The sequence below is a fragment of the Coregonus clupeaformis genome, chromosome 1, assembly GCF_020615455.1.
Source record: "Coregonus clupeaformis isolate EN_2021a chromosome 1, ASM2061545v1, whole genome shotgun sequence".
Lineage (NCBI taxonomy): Eukaryota > Metazoa > Chordata > Actinopteri > Salmoniformes > Salmonidae > Coregonus > Coregonus clupeaformis.
The window spans coordinates 99230660-99255346 of record NC_059192.1 but is presented as its reverse complement, the minus strand read 5'-3'; the positions used below and the strand labels follow the sequence as shown (position 1 = coordinate 99255346).

At 45.8% G+C, this 24687-nt stretch overlaps 1 protein-coding gene and 2 long non-coding RNA genes across 4 annotated transcripts; all 3 read right to left on the bottom strand.

Moving 5' to 3' along the window:
* LOC121560706 lies at positions 1–23919 on the bottom strand. The gene is made up of 5 exons (XR_005999060.2): positions 23447–23919; positions 3107–3390; positions 2857–2996; positions 2699–2774; positions 1–267 (listed from the first exon to the last, which is right to left on the bottom strand). It is a non-coding gene; the product is annotated as an uncharacterized LOC121560706 (long non-coding RNA).
* Positions 9663–12176, bottom strand: LOC121560703 (C-type lectin domain family 4 member E-like). 2 transcript variants are annotated; one of them, XM_045223644.1, is made up of 6 exons: positions 11917–12176; positions 11163–11270; positions 10917–11033; positions 10634–10773; positions 10347–10456; positions 9663–10236 (listed from the first exon to the last, which is right to left on the bottom strand). In XM_045223644.1, the coding sequence occupies exons 1-6, from the start codon at positions 12026–12028 to the stop codon at positions 10074–10076; spliced, it is 750 nt and encodes a 249-aa protein (XP_045079579.1). In that variant the 5' UTR covers positions 12029–12176; the 3' UTR covers positions 9663–10073. The 2 variants fall into 2 exon arrangements, with proteins under 2 accessions (XP_045079579.1, XP_045079578.1); XM_045223643.1 differs by having other exon boundaries at positions 10917–11270.
* LOC121560708 lies at positions 20069–22993 on the bottom strand. Its single transcript, XR_005999061.2, has 3 exons — positions 22897–22993; positions 22739–22814; positions 20069–21325 (listed from the first exon to the last, which is right to left on the bottom strand). It is a non-coding gene; the product is annotated as an uncharacterized LOC121560708 (long non-coding RNA).
* Positions 23920–24687: the final 768 nt, after the last annotated feature.

Here is a 24687-nt window from a genome sequence, read left to right as displayed (position 1 = left end):
ATCAAATGTATGTCCATACCGGATCTCTGTCCTCTCTTTGTTCAGTCCCAGTCCCAGATAGTTTTATCTGACACTTTAGGTCTATCCTGTTAAGTCAGGCTCTGACACAATCACCTTACAATAAATGAATGATTTGACCTTGTCCTGGGTCGGACGCTAGTGTAGACTACCCACAGATGCAAACTCTCTCTTGAAGCCAACCTCCTTCACCGGTTGTATCTCAATAGTCTTCAGTTGCTTCCTCTCCTCTGCTTCAAATGCACTGATCTGAAACATGGGATACGTGAAAGTAATATTGTGGATGTATTTGCTTTCAGCAGTTCTGTTTTTTAACCACATGAATTCAGATGAAGGAAAGGAGACTATTGTGATTCAACTACTGTTTGACCCAGCGTGCACTGACCCTCAACTCTACGCCCACACGTGAATTGGCCAACATTACCCACACTAACTCTCTCCCAATCCTTGTGAGTTGGTTTCCCAAAGGCCAGAAAAAAAAATACTGTACATGCCATAACTTAATTAGTATAACTTAAAAAATAGGGTGACAGACTTACAAATACGTATATGCAACAAACAAACAAAATCACATGCGCAAATTAACAATTAATGATTTTTTTTTAGAATGCTGGATACGATAATACAAGAATGTAGGATACAATGAATTCACTCACTACTGTTCTCTTAGCTTTTTAAATGTACACTGAGTGTACAAAACATTAGGAACACCTTCCTAATATTGAGTTGCACCCCCTTTTGCTCTAAGAACAGCCTCAATTAATCGGGGCATGGACTCTACAAGGTGTCGAAAGCGTTCCACAGGGAGGCTGGCCCATGTTGACTCCAATGCTTCCCACAGTTGTGTCAAGTTTCCCCCTTCTGATAACCAGGTGGCGAATCGCATCTCTGCATGTCTGGCAGACATATCAGTATGGATGACGGATCACCACCTCAAGCTGAACCCTGGCAAGACGGAGCTGCTCTTCCTCCCGGGGAAGGACTGCCCGTTCCATGATCTCGCCATCACGGTTGACAACTCCGTTGTGTCCTCCTCCCAGAGTGCGAAGAGCCTTGGCGTGACCCTGGACAACACCCTGTCGTTCTCCGCTAACATCAAGGCGGTGACCCGATCCTGCAGGTTCATGCTCTACAACATTCGGAGAGTACGACCCTGCCTTACACAGGAAGCGGCACAGGTCCTAATCCAGGCACTTGTCATCTCCCGTCTGGATTACTGCAACTCGTTGTTGGCTGGGCTCCCTGCCTGTGCCATTAAACCCCTACAACTCATCCAGAATGCCGCAGCCCGTCTGGTGTTCAACCTTCCCAAGTTCTCTCACGTCACCCCCCTCCTCCGCACACTCCACTGGCTTCCAGTTGAAGCTCGCATCCGTTACAAGACCATGGTGCTTGCCTATGGAGCAGTGAGGGGAACGGCACCTCCGTACCTTCAGGCTCTGATCAGTCCCTACACCCAAACGAGGGCATTGCGTTCATCCATCTCTGGCTTGCTGGCTCCCCTTCCTCTGCGGAAGCATAGTTCCCGCTCAGCCCAGTCAAAACTGTTCGCTGCTCTGGTACCCCAATGGTGGAACAAGCTCCCTCACGACGCCAGGACAGCGGAGTCACTCACCACCTTCCGGAGACATTTGAAACCCCACCTCTTTAAGGAATACCTGGGATAGGATAAAGTAATCCTTCTACCCCCCCCAAAAAAAAAAAAAAATTTAAAAAAATAAATAAAGAAAGAAAATTTAAATAAAAAAAGTTAACAAATAGAAAATTGTAAAGTGGTTATCCCACTGGCTATAGGGTGAATGCACCAATTTGTAAGTCGCTCTGGATAAGAGCGTCTGCTAAATGACGTAAATGTAAATGTAAATGTAAGTTGGCTGGATGTCCTTTGGGTGGTGGACCATTCTTGAAACACACGGGAAACTGTTGATCATAAAAATCCCAGCAGCATTGCACACATACACAATCCATGTCTCAATTGTCTCAATGCTTACAAATCCTTCTTAACCTGTCTCCTCCCCTTCATCTACACTGATTGTAGTGGATTAAACAAGTGACACCAATAAGGGATCATAGCTTTCACTTGGATTCACCTCGTCAGTCTATGTCATGCAAAGAGCAGGTGTTCATAATGTTTTGTACACTCAGTGTATGGGTGTAATATTATCACATCTGACATTAACTAAATCATAGTTTAAAGATTGTGCATTTAACTTGTACATACTACATTAGCTATAATATTACAATTGCACTACTAATTGCCATTCTATTACATCAATAAAACCAAAATCAAATGTACTGATGTCGATTATTATGTTATTGTTCAAATTAGATTTTTGTCTAGAATATATGCTAAAGCTATTGCTAACTCAAAAGGACATTGCATTATATTTTCGTATAGTGAAAGGATGTTATCGTACATTATGACACTTTCGATGTGCCCTCGCATACCCATTGATTAGTCTGTGAGCAAGGCTTGTCATTCACATGACTGAATAGATCCCAAGTAGGGTGAAGTATTGAAACTGTTAAAGATCACACAATCCTCATTACCCAGATGATTATTTGGCTGTTCTTGTTGCCAGAACCTAAGAGCCAACAAGTTTAGAGGGACATTATATTAAGTCTTCAGCATTTAGTACAATAAACAAGTATCTACAAGATTCATCTGTATTTTACTCACTGTGTTGTAGTTAGAGTTGTTCCATCCACCAATTTCCAGGTCCCTTCAGATTGTTAGCCAATTTATTCAGAAACACCTGGGGAAAACATAGTTAGTATGTTTATTATCTATGCCTGTCTGTATCTGTCTCTCTCCCTCTCTTTCACCTTCTCTCTCACCTGTTTGTCTCTACTGTTTATGATCACAAGGTCCTCTCCTCTATTATTACATTATGCTCTTCTCTGACTCCAGGTTTTTTTCTCATAAGAGAGGTAATAACAGCTAGACTTGAATCTCATCCAACTGACAGGATATTATCCTGCAGAAGGAGAGCATATTGGTTAATACAGTCATATAACTTCAATACATCATTATAATTTTTTCACATCAACTCAAATTCACAGTTATAAGCGCAACATACATACTCACCCAGTTCTTCTGAAATATTTATTTCCAGCTCTGACATTTTCCTTTGTAACTGGTATTTATCTTCAATCAAGGTGTTAAAATTGGTCCGTAACTGGTCTCTGTCTTTATTCAAGGCGTTGAAAGAAGTCTCCAGCTGGTCTCTCTCCTTAGTCAGGTTTTCGTAACTAGTCTGAAGTTCTTCCTTCTCTGAAGTATGGTTGATTGTAGTCATTGCCATCTGTGATGGAACAGAGAACAAATGTATCATTTTATGTTTTGTTACACACACACACACACCCTACCACCTGTGATTGTTGAATATTCACAGTGTACAGACAGACTTATGACTGCGGTCAGCAAGAGAACACACAGCAGTCCTAGAGAAACTGAGGCCAGTCTGTAAGGCTGACAGTTCTGATTCCCAAGTTTCAGTCCTGCACGTGTAGAGAAGCAAATGTAACATACACCTGACTTGGTCCTACTGTATCTATCTTAGTCTTTCCAGCTGACCAGTTTCTCCCTTATAAACCAATGCTGTTCTGATACCAAGATGAACTGATGCTGTGGTCTTCAGCCACACACAGACAGAAAGTAACACCAATTCTGTCCTCCTCTACTACTATTTCCATGAAATAATTTTGTTCCAATTTAAAAGGAATTAGTTTTGTGTGAAATGTGTCATTACGACATAGAAAGACAATGTATGATGATATTGAACATGATTATGATTGATTTGTTGATTTAAGAAACATTGCAGCGTTTGCAGCGTTTCATACATACTTATAACAGGTGATAATATTATACATGCCTTTAGTATTAGCAGTATGTGTCACGACTCCCTCCGAAGCTGCCTCCTCTCCTTGTTCGGGCAGGCTTCGGCAGTCGTCGTCACCGGCCTTCTAGCCACTGCTGCTCCTCATCTCATCATTCCATTTGTTTTGTCTTGTTTATTACACACACCTGGTTCATATCCCCTCATCAGTACCTGTACAATTGTTCCCTCTGCGCCCTTGTCTTTGTGTGTGATTGTTTATTGTGGAGGATAGTCAAGCTCGGTGGAGCTTCGTGTATTTTGTATCGCCAGGATATTTTCCTGTGTGCCTTGTATTTTCCAGTGCGCATGTTTTGCGCATTGGAGCGTTTTTTGACGCCTTGCTGCGTAACCCTCCTGCGCCTGACTCCTTCAACATCACCTCATCACAGTATGTTAGTGTTAGCAATATGTCCCCTCCATGTCCCCTCCATTTGTAATACATCTTTAATTTGAGTACACATATATTTCAATTTCTGTGCAACAGCAATGTGTTTCACTTTCTCAGTGCAATGTGTTGACGTCTGTGTTGATAAATGTCACTAATCAGTTTCTGAGGTGGAAGTTGGGAGAGTTATATTTGGGAGTTGTGGCTCTCTCATTTCCCAGATGTTTAGTTCATTTTATTCCGATCTCCTCTGCATTATTGTAGCCATCTGCTGCAGCCTGTCAACTATGCCTCTGCCTATCCCTGTTCTCTCCTCTCCGCACAGGCTACACAAACGCCTCACACCGCGTGGCTGCTGCCTCTCTAACCTGGTGGTCCCTGCACGCACCACACACCTGGAGTTCCAGGTCTCAGGCAGCCTCTGGAACTGCCGTTCTGCTGCCAACAAGGCTGACTTCATCCCAGCCTATGCTACCCTCCAGTCCCTCGACTTCCTGGCGCTGACGGAAACATGGATTACCACTGAAAACACTGCTACTCCTACTGCTCTCTCCTCGTCTGACCATGTGTTCTCGCATACCCCGAGAGCATCTGGTCAGAGGGGTGGTGGCACAGGAATCCTCATCTCTCCCAAGTGGACATTCTCAATTTTTCCCCTAACCAATCTGTCTATGTCCTCATTTGAATTCCATGCTGTCACAGTCACTAGCCCATTTAAGCTTAATATCCGTGTCATCTATCGCCCTCCAGGTTCCCTTGGAGAGTTCATCAATGAGCTTGACGCCTTGATAAGTTCCTTTCCTGAGGATGGCTCACCCCTCACAGTCTTGGGTGATTTCAACCTCCCTACGTCTACATTTGACTCATTTCTCTCTGCCTCCTTCTTTCCACTCCTCTCCTCTTTTGACCTCACCCTCTCACCGTCCCCCCCTACTCACAAGGCAGGCAATACGCTTGACCTCATCTTTACTAGATGCTGCTCTTCTACTAATCTCACTGCAACTCCCCTCCATGTCTCCGACCACTACTTTGTATCCTTTTCTCTCTCACTCTCCTCCAACACTACTCACTCTGCCCCTACACAGATGGTAATGCGCCGCCGCAACCTTCGCTCTCTCTCTCCCACTACTCTCTCCTCTTCCATCCTATCATCTCTTCCCTCTGCTCAATCCTTCTCCCTCCAATCTCCTGATTCTGCCTCCTCAACCCTCCTCTCCTCCCTTTCTGCATCCTTTGACTCTCTGTGTCCCCTATCCTCCCGGCCGGCTCGGTCCTCCCCTCCAGCTCCGTGGCTTGATGACTCATTGCGAGCTCACAGAACAGAGCTCCGGCCAGCGGAGCGGAAATGGAAGAAAACTAAACTCCCTGCCGACCTGGCATCTTTTCACTCCCTCCTCTCTACATTTTCTTCATCTGTTTCTGCTGCTTAGGCCACTTTCTACCACTCTAAATTCCAAGCATCTGCCTCTAACCCTAGGAAGCTCTTTGCCATATTCTCCTCCCTGCTGAATCCTCCCCCCCTCCTCTCTCTCTGTGGATGACTTCGTCAACCACTTTGAAAAGAAGGTTGACGACATCCGATCTTCGTTTGTTAAGTCTAATGGCACTGCTGGTCCTGCTCACACTGCCCTACCCTATGCTTTGACTTCTTTCTCCCCTCTCTCTCCAGATAAAATCTTGCGACTTGTGACTGCAGGCCGCCCAACAACTCGCTGATCAACTCATCCTTGACCGCTGGCTATGTCCCTTCCGTCTTCAAGAGAGCGAGAGTTGCACCCCTTCTCAAAAAACCAACACTCGATCCCACTGATGTCAACAACTACAGACCTGTATCCCTTCTTTCTTTTCTTTCCAAAACTATTGAGCGTGCCGTCTTTAGCCAACTCTCTTGCTATCTCTCTCAGAATGACCTCCTTGATCCAAACCAGTCAGGTTTCAGGACTGGTCATTCAACTGAGACTGCTCTTCTCTGTGTCACGGAGGCTCTCCGCACTGCTAAAGCTAACTCTCTCTCCTCTGCTCTTGTCCTACTAGACCTGTCTGCTGCCTTTGATACTGTGAACCATCAGATCCTCCTCTCCACCCTCTCCGAGCTGGGCATCTCCGGCGCGGCTCACTCCTGGATTGCGTCCTACCTGACCGGTCGCTCCTACCAAGTGGCGTGGCGAGAAGCTGTCTCCGCACCACGTGCTCTCACCACTGGTGTCCCCCAGGGCTCAGTTCTAGGCCCTCACCTATTCTACCTATACACCAAGTCACTTGGCTCTGTCATATCCTCACATGGCCTCTCCTATCATTGCTACGCTGACGATACACAACTAATCTTCTCCTTTCCCCCTTCTGATAACCAGGTGGCGAATCGCATCTCTGCATGTCTGGCAGACATATCAGTATGGATGACAGATCACAACCTCAAGCTGAACCTTGGCAAGACGGAGCTGCTCTTCCTCCCGGGGAAGGACTGCCCGTTCCATGATCTCGCCATCACGGTTGACAACTCCGTTGTGTCCTCCTCCCAGAGTGCGAAGAGCCTTGGCGTGACCCTGGACAACACCCTGTCGTTCTCCGCTAACATCAAGGCGGTGACCCGATCCTGCAGGTTCATGCTCTACAACATTCGGAGAGTACGACCCTGCCTTACACAGGAAGCGGCACAGGTCCTAATCCATGCACTTGTCATCTCCCGTCTGGATTACTGCAACTCGCTGTTGGCTGGGCTCCCTGCCTGTGCCATTAAACCCCTACAACTCATCCAGAATGCCGCAGCCCGTCTGGTGTTCAACCTTCCCAAGTTCTCTCACGTCACCCCGCTCCTCCGCACACTCCACTGGCTTCCAGTTGAAGCTCGCATCTGTTACAAGACCATGGTGCTTGCCTATGGAGCTGTGAGGGGAACGGCACCTCTGTACCTTCAGGCTCTGATCAGTCCCTACACCCAAACGAGGGCATTGCGTTCATCCACCTCTGGCCTGCTGGCTCCCCTTCCTCTGCGGAAGCATAGTTCCCGCTCAGCCCAGTCAAAACTGTTCGCTGCTCTGGCACCCCAATGGTGGAACAAGCTCCCTCACGACGCCAGGACAGCGGAGTCACTCACCACCTTCCGGAGACATTTGAAACCCCACCTCTTTAAGGAATACCTGGGATAGGATAAAGTAATCCTACAAACCCCTACAACTCATCCAGAATGCCGCAGCCCGTCTGGTGTTCAACCTTCCCAAGTTCTCTCACGTCACCCCGCTCCTCCGCACACTCCACTGGCTTCCAGTTGAAGCTCGCATCTGTTACAAGACCATGGTGCTTGCCTATGGAGCTGTGAGGGGAACGGCACCTCTGTACCTTCAGGCTCTGATCAGTCCCTACACCCAAACGAGGGCATTGCGTTCATCCACCTCTGGCCTGCTGGCTCCCCTTCCTCTGCGGAAGCATAGTTCCCGCTCAGCCCAGTCAAAACTGTTCGCTGCTCTGGCACCCCAATGGTGGAACAAGCTCCCTCACGACGCCAGGACAGCGGAGTCACTCACCACCTTCCGGAGACATTTGAAACCCCACCTCTTTAAGGAATACCTGGGATAGGATAAAGTAATCCTTCTACCCCCACCCCCTATAAAAAAAAAAAAAAAAAAAAAATTGTAAAGTGGTTATCCCACTGGCTATGGGGTGAATGCACCAATTTGTAAGTCGCTCTGGATAAGAGCGTCTGCTAAATGACGTAAATGTAAATGTAAATGTAAATGTCCTGATCACTGTTTTTATAATGTCTGATGTATTTATGTTGTCAGTTTTGTATAGAATATTTCCATGATTAGATGTTCACCTGCCCAGGGACTACAGATGGAAAGTAGCAATTAACTAAATATGGTGTGACGCATCATTTCTCGGTTCCTCTCAGACTTATGGTTTTTTTTTGTGCATTGTCCTGCAAAGTAAACTTAATGAATAAATTAAGATGTGTGTAAGAATATGTAAACACACTTACTTGTTCCAGCCTGTGGACTCTGGTGTAAAGTCTCATAACCTGCAGCCAGATCATCACAGCCTTTCACACTGACCTCCTCTACATTGGCATAGATGTCCTCTTCTATCTCCATATCTCAATGATAACAGTTGGTGTATACTGTGTAACTCTATAGTCTCTGTCTCTCTCTCCCTCTTTGTCTCCTGTCTCACTGATGCTCTGAGAATGAATTCAGTCCACAGTCCAAATTGAAATGAGGTGACAAGCGTGTGTATGCACTCTATGTATGAGAGAGAGAGAGAGAGAGAGAGAGAGAGAGAGAGAGAGAGAGAGAGAGAGAGAGAGAGAGAGAGAGAGAGAGAGAGAGAGAGAGAGAGAGAGAGAGAGAGAGAGAGGATTCTTTTCCCCAATATTCATGTAAAGAAACATAATTGTATTTTGTTCAATTGAGGTGAATAAAATACTGGACAATTTCTATATTGTATTCAAAATAGCCACACAAATAGATTGGCTCAAGCCTGGGATCCATAGAGAAAATGGTCAAGAATGGTCAGTGGCTAGGTCGCTGACCAAGCTCTGGTTCACATAATTATAGTTATTGATAGAATATCGTAATTTGATTAAGTTACATTATTATATAAAAAATATTGAGCATGAGTGTTTTCTATTTTGACAACACAACGCAGATTTCTAAAAAAGCACATGAAAAAGCTAAAATTATCAATACTTTTGTCAGTGTGCACGATACAATAAATTCAAAGATGGCTGATCTCTTAGCTTCCAAAATTTTTATTTGTAAAATCATTCCATCTGACAAAGAAATGATCAGTTTAAAGCAGCTGTCTTGTTCACAGTTGAAGCCACTGTTGGATGGTTAGATTATGACTGAACCTACATGTCGCATCAGCTTTCAGGTTACTTTCATTCTCATATTACAACGCAATCAATTCTCTTAAGCAATCTTAAGTAATTCTACCTAATACTGTAATGTTCTGCACTATGACCTTCTATATGCCTTTCTGGGCAGTAGAGGGAGCATGTTAGTCATAGTTAACTGGAATGTTTTGCAAAGAGTTTTATTAATTTATTCTGCAATTGTAGCGGGTGATGTTGGACGGCGTCAGACGCAGGAGAGGAAATCACGGAATTAATGGTTTAATCAATAAACAGAGGTACGCAGCAATGCGTAATACACACCAGTGCGGACAAACGGCGCACTTGGGAAATAAAGGCAGACGGGTGAATAACCCAGCAATACACAATAGAATCAAGATCCACCAAGCTATAATCTCCTCTACAATAAACAATCACACACAAAGATCAGGGGGCAGAGTGAACACTTGTACAGGTACTGATGAGGGGATATGAACCAGGTGTGTGTAATAAACAAGACAAAACAAATGGAATGAAGATATGAGGAGCGGCAGTGGCTAGAAGGCCGGTGACGACGAACGCCGAAGCCTGCCCGAACAAAGAGAGGAGGCAGCTTCGGAGGAGGTCGTGACAGCAATATGTGCTACTACTGAAATGCAGGAAGGATTAACCTTAATGTAAGAGCAAATCTAAACGCAATTGCAAATTCAAAAGGGTATTCAGATTATCCAAAACACATGCCAAAACAGCCGACTTGAAGAATTAACGTCTGACGTAGATTCAATTTTAACTTTCATTAATTTTAATCATTAGCTAATTAGTGGGCCTTTTTTACATGTGTTATGGGTCATCCGTTTTCCTGGCAGGCCTTGTCAGCATCAACTTGTAGGAGATGCACTGCTTAGTTTTTGGAATTCAGTATTTCTCCTGTGGGCAGATGCCATCATGATGTGTAGGCCTATTAGGAGGACACTTTAGGTGTGTAGTTGCATACCCAATGGATAAGCAATGAGCAAGGCTGGTCATTCCATGATTGTATATTTCCCAGGTTATCGCTGAAGCTGTTGAAGACTGCACAGTTCTCATCCCCCTGGGCATTATTTGGCTCTCCTTCTCTCCAGAATCTATGAACCAACCAGTTCAGTTAACAGTCAACCCAGGAGGAAAAACTAGTGATCATTGGTTACTGTGCCTGCTGCATTGTAATTGATATGTTACTCTGCATTTCACTCACTGTGTTGTGGTTGGTGTTGTTCCATCCACCCATTTCCAGCTCCCTTCCTTCTCTGAGTCAGTTAGACCAATCCAGAAATACATTTTTTCCCCCAATTTGTTTAGAAACTTCTGCATACAACAAAGCGGTAAGTTTAGTCTCTCTCTCTCTCTCTCTCTCTCTCTCTCTCTCTCTCTCTCTCTCTCTCTCTCTCTCTCTCTCTCTCTCTCTCTCTCTCTCTCTCTCTCTCTCTCTCTCTCTCTCTCTCTCTCTCTCTCTCTCTCTCTCTCAGGCACCAACATACAAACCTGTTCCTCTCTGCTGTTTATGATCACCAGGTCTGCTCCTCTCTCTCTGCAGTCTTGTCTGCTCTCACTCCAAGTTTTACTGTTATTAGACAAGTAATAACAACTACATCTGATTCTCCTCCAACCATCAGGACAGGGTCCTATAGAAAGAGAATGAGTACAGCTAATTCAGGTATACAGACCAATTGTTATATACCATATTTATATAATACAGAACATTTGCTACTGATCATAATATCATACACTATCCCCTACATTCACATTCTTACAACAGCATACTTACCAAGCTCTGATATCTTCTTCTCCTGCTCTGAAACTGTCCTCTGTAACTGGAGTTTCTCCTCAGTCAGGTTGTTGTATGAAGTCTGGAGTCTGGACAGTTCATTATAGGGTTCATCATCTGTGATTGAAAAGAGAAGAGAGCGCACACAAACAATATTTTTTGCACACACATGCACACACATACACACACATTCACAAACACACACATAAATACACATGCAGGCAAACATGTGCGTTGAATACTCACAGTGCACAGAGAGGCTTATGATTGTGATCAGTAAGAGAACACACAGCAGGCCCAGAGAAATTGTAGCCAGCCTCCAAGGAGGAGAGTTCTGATTCCCATGCTTCAGTCCTGCAGATGTAGAGAAACAAGTGGTTACAATCACCTCACAAACCAATGCTCTTATACCAAGAGGAACTGAGTCTTGTGGTCTTCAACCCCATCAGGACAGAAAGTTGGGTAAAATGAATTTCTGTCCTCCTCTACTCTCATTTCTATACAAATTATATATAAACATTTAAAGATAATGCTTGAAAATGTTTAAGTCCCTCCAAAAATTACGTCCCTTTCCACTAATTGCCTCACCGTTTCTCATTAATGATGATAATAAACTTATTTATATTGATATTGTAGCCAGAGTACTTATTTTAAAGCTACTTTGCCCCTTAGGCCCACTGTTTACATCTGCTATCCCCTCAGCTCTATGACCGATGTGGGACAATAAAGTACTGTCGCATTTATATGTGAATTAGATTTCGGAGCACTCTGGATTGTATTTTAGTTGATCCCCAGCTGAATCGAGATGACATTTTGCACAACAAGGGGGACTATTTATCATACTAATTTAAATTGCTATTTGGCCCATGTGGAGAATATTCGGAGGTGTCTGGATCTGAGGCTTTTATCCTCACTCGGATGTATTTAAATACCTTTACGTTGGAGTGTACTCATATCAAAATGTACTTCTCAGTCATTATTGTCTGTAAAATACACTTACTTGTTCCAGCCTGTGGACTCTGGTGTAAAGTCTCATAACCTGCAGCCAGATCACCATAGCCTTTAACACATACCTCCTCTACATTGGCATAAATGTCCTCTTCTATCTCCATATCTCAATGATGACGATAAGATGTATTGTGTGTATAGTCTCTGTCTCTCTGTCTTAGTATGCTGTCTTGTCTCACCGATGCTCTGAATGTCCCTACAGTCCAAATTGCAATGAGGTGAGAAAAAGTGTTTATGCACTTTATATGTGCGAGAGAGAGAGAGAGAGAGAGAGAGAGAGAGAGAGAGAGAGAGAGAGAGAGAGAGAGAGAGAGAGAGAGAGGTGACAAAGGCCAGGTGTTTATGTAGTGTGTGTGTGTGTGTGTGTGTGTGTGTGTGTGTGTGTGTGTGTGTGTGTGTGTGTGTGTGTGTGTGTGTGTGTGTGTGTGTGTGTGTGTGTGTGTGTGTGTGTGTGTGTGTGTGTGTGTGTGTGTATTAGAGAGGTTTCTGTTCCCTATGGTATAAAGAACAGAGATATATCACAGAGTTGAAATAAAGACAAGTTATTCAACTTGTCTTCTTTTTATTTTATTCTAAATTGTCACATAAAAAATCTGATAATATCTTATCGATTACAAAAATATTTAAAAACATTACATTACATTTCACATTTTAGTAATTTAGCAGACACTCTTATCCACAGCGACTTACATTCAGTGCATTCGACTATGGAAGGTAAAGACAACCACATATCACAGTCTTTGGAAGGAAAATCTGCGCAAAATCAGTGCTAGTGAGAAAAGACAAGTGCGAGTGTGAGTGTAGAAAGACATACAAGAGTAATGTGCTATAAGTATTGAGTTAACATAATCATAAAACATAATAAACTATTTTATTTACCCCTGAGAAATGATCTATGGACCTCAGGGTTGGGATCAATTCCATTTCAATTCAATAATTTCTCAAAACTTTACCGTTAGGAAAAATTAGAATTTCAGTTTACTTCCTGAATTGACTGAATTTAAATAGAATTGACCCCAACCCTGATGGACCAACAGCAGCACAACAACTACAATGACTGCTATCTCTACAACTTCCCTAAGATGACCAAAACGATGAAAGTGATGACCAGGAGGACCACTAGCATGACTACAAAGACTCTGGTGAACCGTTGTCTCAGCAATAGTCCCAACTGGGACGTGGTCTGGTGCTGCTCCGGATCCCAAGTGGTTCGAACCAAATCGTCCCAGGTGTTCTGGTCCGGACCTGATCGTTCTGGGGGTTCGGAGTCATACTCCCCTGAGATGACATCCGATTTTTGTTATAATGAAACAACAGCAAGAGACATTGGCTAATTAGTCTTCTTTTCTTCTTTGATTTTTATTCAAAATAATCACAGAAAAATAGTTTTCATTCATGTAAATTCATGTTTTTAAACAGATATATAATCTATTACAAATAGACCTAATAACATTTACATTTTAGTCATTTAGCAGACGCCCTTATCCAGAGCGACTTACAGTTAGTGAGTGCATACATTATAAAAATAAAAAAAATCATACTGGCCCCCCGTGGGAATCGAACCCACAACCTTGGCGTTGCAAACGCCATGCTCTACCAACTGAGCTACATCCCTGCCGCCCCATGGGTCTCCCGGTCACGGCCGGCTACGACAGAGCCTGGATTCAAACCAGAATCTCTAGTGGCACAGCTAGCACTGCGATGCAGTGCCTTAGACCACTGCGCCACTCGGGAGACTATTTGAAACATAACTATTTGACTATTTATAAAATAATATAACTATTGTATTTACTGGGCTTATGACCTAACCAACCAAAACACTATGGCAAATTACCTATGTACTTAACCTATAAACGCACAATGGCTAACATCAGACTCCTGTCTCTACAACTTCCCTAAGATGCTCAAAATGATAGAAGCGATCACCAGGAAGACCACAAACAAGATGAAGACCTTGAAAGCTCTGAGGAGGCGCTCTCTCAGCAACAGCCCCATGTAGCCAGTCTTGTCCAGGAATGTCGCAAGCTCCAGCTCAGGGTCCCAGATGATGCGGATCAAATCCAGATTTACAAGGTGGGTGCGTTCGGAGTCAAACTCCCTTGTGCTCGGTGACATAGGTGGCTGTCACGTCCCCTTGCCTCAGCCTGATGATGATGCGGTCCTTGTTGCATCAGCGGTAGCCCAGGGATAGCCCGTAGTCCTGTCTCACTGTAACGATCCCTGCAGTCTGAGTCGGTTCCTGTCTGTGTACTAGTTTTTCTGCTCGGGATCTCCTGTTTCCCGAGGGTTCTGGAACGCTCCCTGCCTGGTTGCCGGGCAACGTTGCTAGGCGGGAGATCTCCCGATTAACCGCACCTGCATCTCATCAGCAATCTGCACACCTGGTCCTGATCATCACCCTTCTTAAGCCCTGACCTGACATCCATTCCCTGCCGGATCGTTAGCCATGAACAGTATGTTTATCAGCGGATCAGTCTTAGAGCTTAGAGCATTAGTTTTGTTGTTTTGCACCTTGTTTGCTTGTTGTATGCTTACCTCCGTTTTGTTCTACCTGCAGTCACTCGTCCGGAACCTTCACCCAACCTCTGCCTGATGGTCGGCGGCTGCCGAGCCATCATTGGACCAACTACTGCACCCTCAACCACTCATCCACGCCGCCCGCTCTGTTCCCTGGATTATTCAGCATCACTCGTGGATCAGTTAAATAAACACTCACCTTTGTTTCCACTTACCTTGTCCTGGTCTGCTTCTGGGTTCTGGCTTAGTAAACCGTGACAGAACGATCCGGCCAGTAATGAACCCAGCGGACCTGGACTCTGTTCGCCATGCCATTACCCATCAGGAGAAGATGTTGGGCCATCATAGCACGGTACTACAGGAGATCGCGTTGTCAGTTCGGAACCTTTCTACCGGTCTGACGGAGGTCCAGAACCAGCGCAAGTTTCCGGTGGAGGATCCACTACCGGTTTCACCCATCTCGCCTGCCGCTTCTGGAGCTGTGTCCTTCCGTGAGCCCAAGGTTCCGACGCCGGATAAATATGAGGGGGAGCTGGGAAGATGCCGTTCCTTCCTTATGCAGTGTGGGTTAGTGTTCGATCTACAGCCCTACTCTTATGCCACAGACAAGGCTAGGATAGCCTTTGTGATTGAGTTGCTGCGTGGTCGAGCGCTGGAGTGGGCTTCAGCCGTTTGGGAACGACAGGATCCCTGCATGGCTTCATACCAGGGGTTCACGGCCGAGATGAGGAAGCTCTTCGACCATTCCGTCCGAGGGAGGGACGCAGCTAGGCGCCTATTTTCGCTTCGCCAAGGAACTCGCAGCGTGGCCGACTTCGTGATCGAGTTCAAGACGTTGGCTGTGGAGAGTGGGTGGAATGAGGAGTCTCTGCAAGCGGCCTTTTACCAGGGTCTGTCGGAGCAGCTCAAGGATGAGTTGATCTCCTATCCGGAGCCTAGTGACCTGGACAGCTTGGTAGCCTTGTCTATTCGGGTGGATAATCGAGTCCGAGAGCGAAGGAGGGAGAAGCAATGGGTCCCGTCCAACCGATCAGCTTCTCAGGTTCCAGTCGGGTCGGGGATTGGACCAGAATACGTCGATCATCGTCCACCACACAGGATTAGTGGAGAGGTCCTGTCTCCCGATTCTGAACCCATGCAAGTGGGGCGGCACGGGTTAACCAAGGAGGAGCGCCAACACAGACGTAGGACTAACTGTTGCCTCTACTGTGGTGGTTCGGGACATTACCTCGCCACTTGTTCCCGGCGGTCGTCAAACTGCGCGGCTCGCTAAAGTTGGGAGGACTTTTAGCGAGCCAGTTTCGACCTCTCAATACCTCTGTCAGACCCCGTTTCCCGGCTACCCTTATGAACAGGAATCAGAGCTTAGCGATTAACGCTTTTATCGATTCAGGTGCCGATGGAAGCTTTCTTGATGCCGAGTTGGTGGAACAGCTGGGGCTTTCCAAGGAGCAATTGCCGGAAGCCATTGAAGCTACCACTCTGGACGGCAGTAGTCTGGCACGTATCACGATGAGGACTGAACCGGTTAAGATGCTGTTGTCGGGGAATCATTCTGAGATGATTTCATTCTTCATTCTGCCGTCTTCCCATGTTCCTCTGGTCCTTGGATACCCCTGGCTGAAGGAACACAATCCCACGTTCGATTGGGTGACGGGCAAGGTAACGAGTTGGAGCCTTGATTGTCATGCTAACTGTCTCAAGACTGCCTGTCCCCATTCGGTTCCCAGTCAGGTGATTGAGGCTAAACCCCCCAGATTTGTCCCTGGTTCCCGAGACATATCACGATTTGGGGGAAGTGTTCAGTAAGCAGAAGGCTCTGTCACTCCCTCCCCACCGACCATATGATTGTGCCATCAACCTGTTCCCTGGAGCTGTCTACCCCAAGGGAAGGTTATACAGTATCTCCCGACCTGAACGTGAGGCTTTGGAGACCTACATCAAGGAGTCCCTAGCTGCTGGTCTCGTTCGTCCCTCGTCATCACCCCTGGGGGCAGGATTCTTCTTTGTGGGTAAGAAGGATGGCTCTCTTCGACCGTGTATTGATTATCGGGGGTTGAATGACATCACGGTCAAGAACAAGTATCCCCTGCCCTTGATGAGTTCTGCCTTCGACTCCTTACAGGGTGCTACGGTGTTCACCAAGCTAGACCTACGCAATGCGTATCACATGGTCCGGATCAGAGAGGGGGACGAGTGGTTGACGGGTTTCAATACACCGATGGGTCACTTCGAGTATCAGGTGATGCCGTTTGGACTGACCAATGCTCCAGCGGTATTCCAGAGTATGGTGAACGACGTCCTGAGAGATATGATCGGTCTCTTTGTGTTTGTTTACCTGGATGACATTCTGATCTTCTCGAAGGAACCTTCCGACCACGTCCAGCATGTCCGGCAGGTTCTGCAGCGATTGTTGGAGAATCGCCTGTTCGTGAAGGCCGAGAAGTGCGAGTTTCACGCCCACACGACATCCTTTCTCGGGTACATCATCTCCAGGGGAGAGATTAGGATGGACCAGGAGAAGGTTAGAGCGGTTCTGGAATGGGCCCAGCCCGGTACGAGATTGCAGCTCCAGAGATTTTTGGGGTTTGCGAATTTCTACCGCAGATTCATCCGGGATTACAGCCGTGTGGCCGCTCCGTTAACTGCCTTGACTTCCAGTATCAGGACCTTCAAGTGGAATCCGGAGGCGGATCGAGCGTTTCTGGATTTGAAGAGGCGATTCACCAACGCACCGATTCTCTCTCAACCGGACACGGCCCGTCAGTTCGTCGTTGAAGTGGACGCGTCTGATGTGGGAGTTGGCGCCATCCTGTCGCAGCGATGCTCCACGGACAGTAAACTCCATCCCTGCTCCTACTACTCTCGTCGCCTTTCGCCTGCGGAGAGGAACTACGATGTGGGTAACCGGGAGCTTCTCGCGGTGAAACTTGCCTTGGAGGAGTGGCGCCACTGGTTGGAGGGGCGGAGCAACCGTTTATTGTCTGGACTGACCACAAGAATCTTGCTTACGTGCAATCGGCTAGACGTCTCAACTCCCGTCAGGCCAGGTGGGCGTTGTTTTTCGGACGATTCAATTTTTCCCTGACGTTCCGACCTGGATCTAAGAACGGCAAGGCGGACGCCTTGTCCCGGATGTTCTCCAAGACGGAAGAGAGTGGGTCCAAGACCGAGACAATTCTCCCCCGGAACTGCGTCGTGGGAGCAGTTATGTGGAAGATTGAGGAGGAGGTGATGGCGGCCCTTCGGACGCAGCCCGGTCCCGGTAACGGTCCACCCGGTCGGTTGTTTGTGCCTGAGTCGGTTCGTCCTGCTGTCCTCAAATGGTCCCACGCCAGCAAGATGGCTTGTCACCCTGGCGTGGCTCGGACGATGGCGTTTCTTCGCAGACGTTTTTGGTGGCCTGCCATGGCCGAGGATACTCGGGGTTTTGTTGCTGCCTGTCCAGTGTGTGCGCAGAATAAGAGTACCAATCGGCCCAGCTCTGGACTACTTCACCCCCCTTCCTATTCCCCGGCGACCATGGTCGCATCTGGCCCTGGACTTTGTCACTGGGTTGCCCTCTTCTGAGGGGAACACGGTCGTTCTGACTATCGTGGACAGATTCAGCAAGTTCGCCCACTTTGTGCCAATTGCCAAGCTTCCCTCTGCCTCGGAGACGTCCGAGATCCTGGTTAGGGGAGGTTTTCAGGGTCCACGGTTTGCCCAGTGATATCGTTTCCGACCGTGGCCCTCAGTTTACCTCTGCTGTCTGGAAGTCCTTCTGTTTGGCCATTGGAGCTACCGTCAGTCTCACATCTGGTTTTCACCCCCAATCTAATGGTCAGGCGGAGAGAGCCAACCAGAAGATGGAATCCACGCTACGCTGCCTTGTCTCCTCCAACCCCACCTCCTGGGTCTCTCAGTTGCCTTGGGTTGAGTATGCCCACAATACTCTCCCTACATCTGCCACTGGGATGTCTCCCTTCCAGTGCCTGTATGGCTACCAACCTCCCTTGTTCCCTTCTCAGGAGAAGGAGCTCTCAGTGCCCTCTGTTCAGGCCCATATTCGTCGTTGCCACCGGACCTGGCATCGGGCCAGAAAGGCACTCCTTAGAGTTTCGGACCGGTATCAGCTCCAGGCGAATCGTCGCCGGATCCCCGCTCCCACCTATACCATCGGAGATAGGGTCTGGTTGGCCACACGGGATCTTCCTTTACGGACTGAGTCTAGGAAGTTGTCACCGAAGTTCATTGGTCCGTTTGTGGTGGAGAAGGTGATCAATCCGGTTGCGGTTCGACTCAAACTACCGAGAACGCTCAGAGTCCATCCCACCTTTCATGTCTCCTGCCTCAAGCCTGTTCTCCTCAGTCCTCTGTTGCCTCCTTCGCCTCCTCCTCCTCCTCCTCGGATGATCGGAGGTGGTCCTGCCTACACGGTGCGACGCATCATGGATTCCAGACGGCGGGGCCGGGGTTTCCAGTATCTCGTGGACTGGGAGGGGTATGGTCCTGAAGAGAGGAGTTGGATTCCGCGGCGACAGATCCTAGATGCTGACCTCATTCGTGACTTCTACCGCCTCCATCCTGGCGCTCCGGGGAGTCCGCCCGGTGGCGTTCGTCGGAGGGGGGGTACTGTAACGATCCCTGCAGTCTGAGTCGGTTCCTGTCTGTGTACTAGTTTTTCTGCTCGGGATCTCCTGTTTCCCGAGGGTTCTGGAACGCTCCCTGCCTGGTTGCCGGGCAACGTTGCTAGGCGGGAGATCTCCCGATTAACCGCACCTGCATCTCATCAGCAATCTGCACACCTGGTCCTGATCATCACCCTTCTTAAGCCCTGACCTGACATCCATTCCCTGCCGGATCGTTAGCCATGAACAGTATGTTTATCAGCGGATCAGTCTTAGAGCTTAGAGCATTAGTTTTGTTGTTTTGCACCTTGTTTGCTTGTTGTATGCTTACCTCCGTTTTGTTCTACCTGCAGTCACTCGTCCGGAACCTTCACCCAACCTCTGCCTGATGGTCGGCGGCTGCCGAGCCATCATTGGACCAACTACTGCACCCTCAACCACTCATCCACGCCGCCCGCTCTGTTCCCTGGATTATTCAGCATCACTCGTGGATCAGTTAAATAAACACTCACCTTTGTTTCCACTTACCTTGTCCTGGTCTGCTTCTGGGTTCTGGCTTAGTAAACCGTGACACTCACATAGTCCGGTAGGTCCTTGGCTTTGGAATAGGTCTCTGTGTTCAGGTTGCCCACCTCGAAGTAGCTTTCCCTGTGGTCTCGCAATAGAACTGGGAGAAACTCCTCGAAGTTGCCAAAGTAGTGGAAGCCGAAGTCGCCTCTCTCAGGGTGGCACTGTACCAGCATTTTGCCATGGTGATTGAACGCCACGCATTCGTTGGCGAACCAGAAGAGGAGCTTGAGGCCTTGTCGTGGGGGAAGGACGGCCGAAGCCAGAGTCCTTAAGGTCTTGTATGGTGCTGAGCCGACTACCTTCTTCTCTGACAGACCGCACCATCTTGAACTGTAGGGATAGAGAGATAGAAGGGGGGTTGGAGAGACAGTGAGAGAGAGAGAGAGAGAGAGAGAGAGAGAGAGAGCGAGAGAGAGAGAGAGAGAGAGAGAGAGAGAGAGAGAGAGAGAGAGAGAGAGAGGGACAGAGAGAAAATGCTAGAGAGACAGAGACAGGGAGAATGGGGGAGTGAAATTCAGGCATCAAAGTAGATTACTAAAACCAATATCAAGAAACGTTTGACTTTTTCAAACAAGTATGTTGCCAATAACACCCACCACCAGATAGTAATGTTCATAACACACTGCTGCATTGAAAAACCCTACACACACGCAAGCATGGACACACACACACACACACAAACACACAGACATCCAGAGCTTGAGCTCCTGTTCCTCTTATAGAATATTTGCTCAAAAGTATTGGGGAGCACCTGCACCACAGTACCAGCACCCAAAATGAGTCAAGCACTGCGCATACATAAACTTACACACAGACACACACACGTTAAAGTTAGTACCTTATTCAAGGTGAGTGGCCGGCCTCTCCACTACTTTCAGAAGATGTGGTGACTAGTCTGTGACTGTGATAGACTGATTATTCACATGACTGATTGTTGCCTAGGTAAGAGGTGAGAGAGAGGGACTGCCATGCAAGGAAACCAAACTGAAACATTGTCATAAGAACCCTGCTCGGGACTATGTGTGTTTTCAAGTCTGCATTAGCTTTACTGTAAATTACTGTGAGTGCACAATAACGTTTTATGTAACTTTGAAGGCAAGATTAAAATGTACGTCAATGGACCTTGCACCTAGTCACACGTAATAATAAATTGCATGTTCTTAAAAGTTGTGGCAAGCTGTGCGTCGCAGCCTCTCCCTGTGTACGTACTCGTGCACATAGACTTGGCCACGATCACGCAAACCCCAATGCTGCGTAATTTGCAGTCAGTCATAACTTCTAGAACATGAGGTTAATCACCTAATGTGGAGTTGAAACACAAACTAATGTGTATATAATTCTGTTGAATTTCATATTGACTTTAAAACAGATAATTGAAAAAGATTGTGTTTTCTGATTATTATCCATTGGTGTGTGTGTGCCATCAAATGTGTGTCCATACCGGATCTCTGTCCTCTCTTTGTCCAGTCCCAGTCCCAGATAGTTTTATCTGACACTTTAGGTCTATCCTGTTAAGTCAGGCTCTGACACAAATGGCTTCACAGAAATCACCTTACAATAAATGAATGATTTGACCTTGTCCTGGGTCGGACGCTAGTGTAGAATACCCACAGATGCAAACTCTCTCTTGAAGCCAACCTCCTTCACCGGTTGTATCTCAATAGTCTTCAGTTGCTTCCTCTCCTCTGCTTCAAATGCACTGATCTGAAACATGGGATATGTGAAAGTAATATTGTGGATGTATTTGCTTTCAGCAGTTCTGTTTTTTAACCACATGAATTCAGATGAAGGAAAGGAGACTATTGTGATTCAACTACTGTTTGACCCAGCGTGCACTGACCCTCAACTCTACGCCCACACGTGAATTGGCCAACATTACCCACACTCACTCTCTCCCAATCCTTGTGAGTTGGTTTCCCAAAGGCCAGAAAAAAAAATACTGTACATGCCATAACTTAATTAGTATAACTTAAAAAATATGGTGACAGACTTACAAATACGTATATGCAACAAACAAAAAAAATCACATGAGCAAATTAACAATCAATGCATTTATTTTTAGAATGCTGGATACGATAATACAATAATGTAGGATACAATGAATTCACTCACTACTGTTCTCTTAGCTTTTTAAATGTACACTGAGTGTACAAAACATTAGGAACACCTTCCTGATATTGAGTTGCACCCCCTTTTGCTCTAAGAACAGCCTCAATTAATCGGGGCATGGACTCTACAAGGTGTCGAAAGCGTTCCACAGGGAGGCTGGCCCATGTTGACTCCAATGCTTCCCACAGTTGTGTCAAGTTGGCTGGATGTCCTTTGGGTGGTGGACCATACTTGAAACACACAGGAAACAGTTGATCATAAAAATCCCAGCAGCATTGCACACATACACAATCCATGTCTCAATTGTCTCAAGGCTTACAAATCCTTCTTAACCTGTCTCCTCCCCTTCATCTACACTGATTGTGGTGGATTAAACAAGTGACACCAATAAGGGATCATAGCTTTCACCTGGATTCACCTGGTCAGTCTATGTCATGCAAAGAGCAGGTGTTCATAATGTTTTGTACACTCAGTGTATGGGTGTAATATTATCACATCTGACATTAACTAAATTATAGTTTAAAGATTGTGCATTTAACTTGTACATACTACATTAGCTATAATATTACAATTGCACTACTAATTGCCATTCTATTACATCAATAAAACCAAAATCAAATGTACTGATGTCGATTATTATGTTATTGTTCAAATTAGATTTTTGTCAAGAATATATGCTAAAGCTATTGCTAACTCAAAAGGACATTGCATTATATTTTCGTATAGTGAAAGGATGTTATCGTACATTATGACACTTTCGATGTGCCCTCGCATACCCATTGATTAGTCTGTGAGCAAGGCTTGTCATTCACATGACTGAATAGATCCCAAGTAGGGTGAAGTATTGAAACTGTTAAAGACCACACAATCCTCACTACCCAGATGATTATTTGGCTGTCCTTGTCTCCAGAACCTAAGAGCCAACAAGTTTAGAGGGACATTATATTAAGTCTTCAGCATTTAGTACAATAAACAAGTATCTAAAAGATTCATCTGTATTTTACTCACTGTGTTGTAGTTAGAGTTGTTCCATCCACCAATTTCCAGGTCCCTTCAGATTGTTAGCCAATTTATTCAGAAACACCTGGGGAAAACATAGTTGGTATGTTTATTATCTCTGTCTGTCTGTATCTGTCTCTCTCCCTCTCTTTCACCTTCTCTCTCACCTGTTTGTCTCTACTGTTTATGATCACAAGGTCCTCTCCTCTATTATTACATTATGCTCTTCTTTGACTCCAGGTTTTCTTCTCATAAGAGAGGTAATAACAGCTAGACTTGAATATCATCCAACTGACAGGATATTATCCTGCAGAAGGAGAGCATAGTGGTTAATACAGTCATATAACTTCAATATATCATTATAATTTTTTCACATCAACTCAAATTCACAGTTATTAGCGCAACATACATACTCACCCAGTTCTTCTGAAATATTTATTTCCAGCACTGACATTTTCCTTTGTAACTGGTATTTCTCTTCAATCAAGGTGTTAAAATGGGTCTGTAACTGGTCTCTGTCTTTATTCAAGGCGTTGAAAGAAGTCTCCAGCTGGTCTCTCTCCTTAGTCAGGTTTTCGTAACTAGTCTGAAGTTCTTCCTTCTCTGAAGTATGGTTGATTGTAGTCATTGCCATCTGTGATGGAACAGAGAACAAATGTATCATTTTATGTTTCTTTATACACACACACACACACACACACACTCACACCCTACCACCTGTGATTGTTGAATACTCACAGTGTACAGATAGACTTATGACTGCGGTCAGCAAGAGAACACACAGCAGTCCTAGAGAAACTGAGGCCAGTCTGTAAGGCTGACAGTTCTGATTCCCAAGTTTCAGTCCTGCACGTGTAGAGAAGCAAATGTAACATACACCTGACTTGGTCCTACTGTATCTATCTTAGTCTTTCCAGCTGACCAGTTTCTCCCTTATAAACCAATGCTGTTCTGATACCAAGATGAACTGATGCTGTGGTCTTCAGCCACACACAGACAGAAAGTAACACCAATTCTGTCCTCCTCTACTACTATTTCCATGAAATAATTTGGTTCCAATTTAAAAGGAATTAGGTTTGTGTGAAATGTGTCATTACGACATAGAAAGACAATGTATGATGATATTGAACATGATTATGATTGATTTGTTGATTTAAGAAATATTGCAGCGTTTGCAGCGTTTCATACATACTTATAACAGGTGATAATATTATACATTTAAAAAAAAAAAATATTTCACCTTTATTTAACCAGGTAAGCCAGTTGAGAACAGGTTCTCATTTACAACTGCGACCTGGCCAAGATAAAGCAAAGTAGTGCAATAAAAACAACACAGAGTTACATATGGGGTAAAAAAAACATAAAGTCAGAAATACAACAGAAAATATATATACAGTGTGTGCAAATGTAGCAAGTTATGGAGGTAAGGCAATAAATAGGCTATAGTGCAGAATAATTACAATAGTATTAACACTGGAATGCTAGATGTGCAAGAGATTATGTGCAAATAGAGATACTGGGGTGCAAAAGAGCAAAATAAATAACAATATAGGGATGAGGTAGTTGGGTGGGCTAATTTCAGATGGGCTGTGTACAGGTGCAGTGATCGGTAAGGTGCTCTGACAACTGATGCTTAAAGTTATTGAGGGAGATAAGAGTCTCCAGCTTCAGAGATTTTTGCAATTCGTTCCAGTCATTGGCAGCAGAGAACTGGAAGGAATGGCGGCCAAAGGAGGTGTTGGCTTTGGGAATGACCAGTGAGATATACCTGCTGGAGCGCAGACTACGGGTGGGTGCTGCTATGGTGACCAATGAGCTAAGATAAGGCGGGGATTTGCCTAGCAGTGATTTATAGATGGCCTGGAGCCAGTGGGTTTGACGACGAACATGTAGTGAGGACCAGCCAACAAGAGCGTACAGGTCACAGTGGTGGGTAGTGTATGGGACTTTGGAGACAA

Coding starts and splice junctions, on each gene's coding strand:
- LOC121560703 (XM_045223643.1), bottom strand. CDS start 12,028: ATGGAGATAGAAGAGGACATTTATGCCAATGTAGAGGAGGTATGTGTT. Junction 10,774..10,916: donor GAAGAAGATATCAGAGCTTG/GTAAGTATGCTG, acceptor CTCTTTCTATAG/GACCCTGTCCTGATGGTTGG. Junction 10,237..10,346: donor ACAACACCAACCACAACACA/GTGAGTGAAATG, acceptor GTTGGTTCATAG/ATTCTGGAGAGAAGGAGAGC.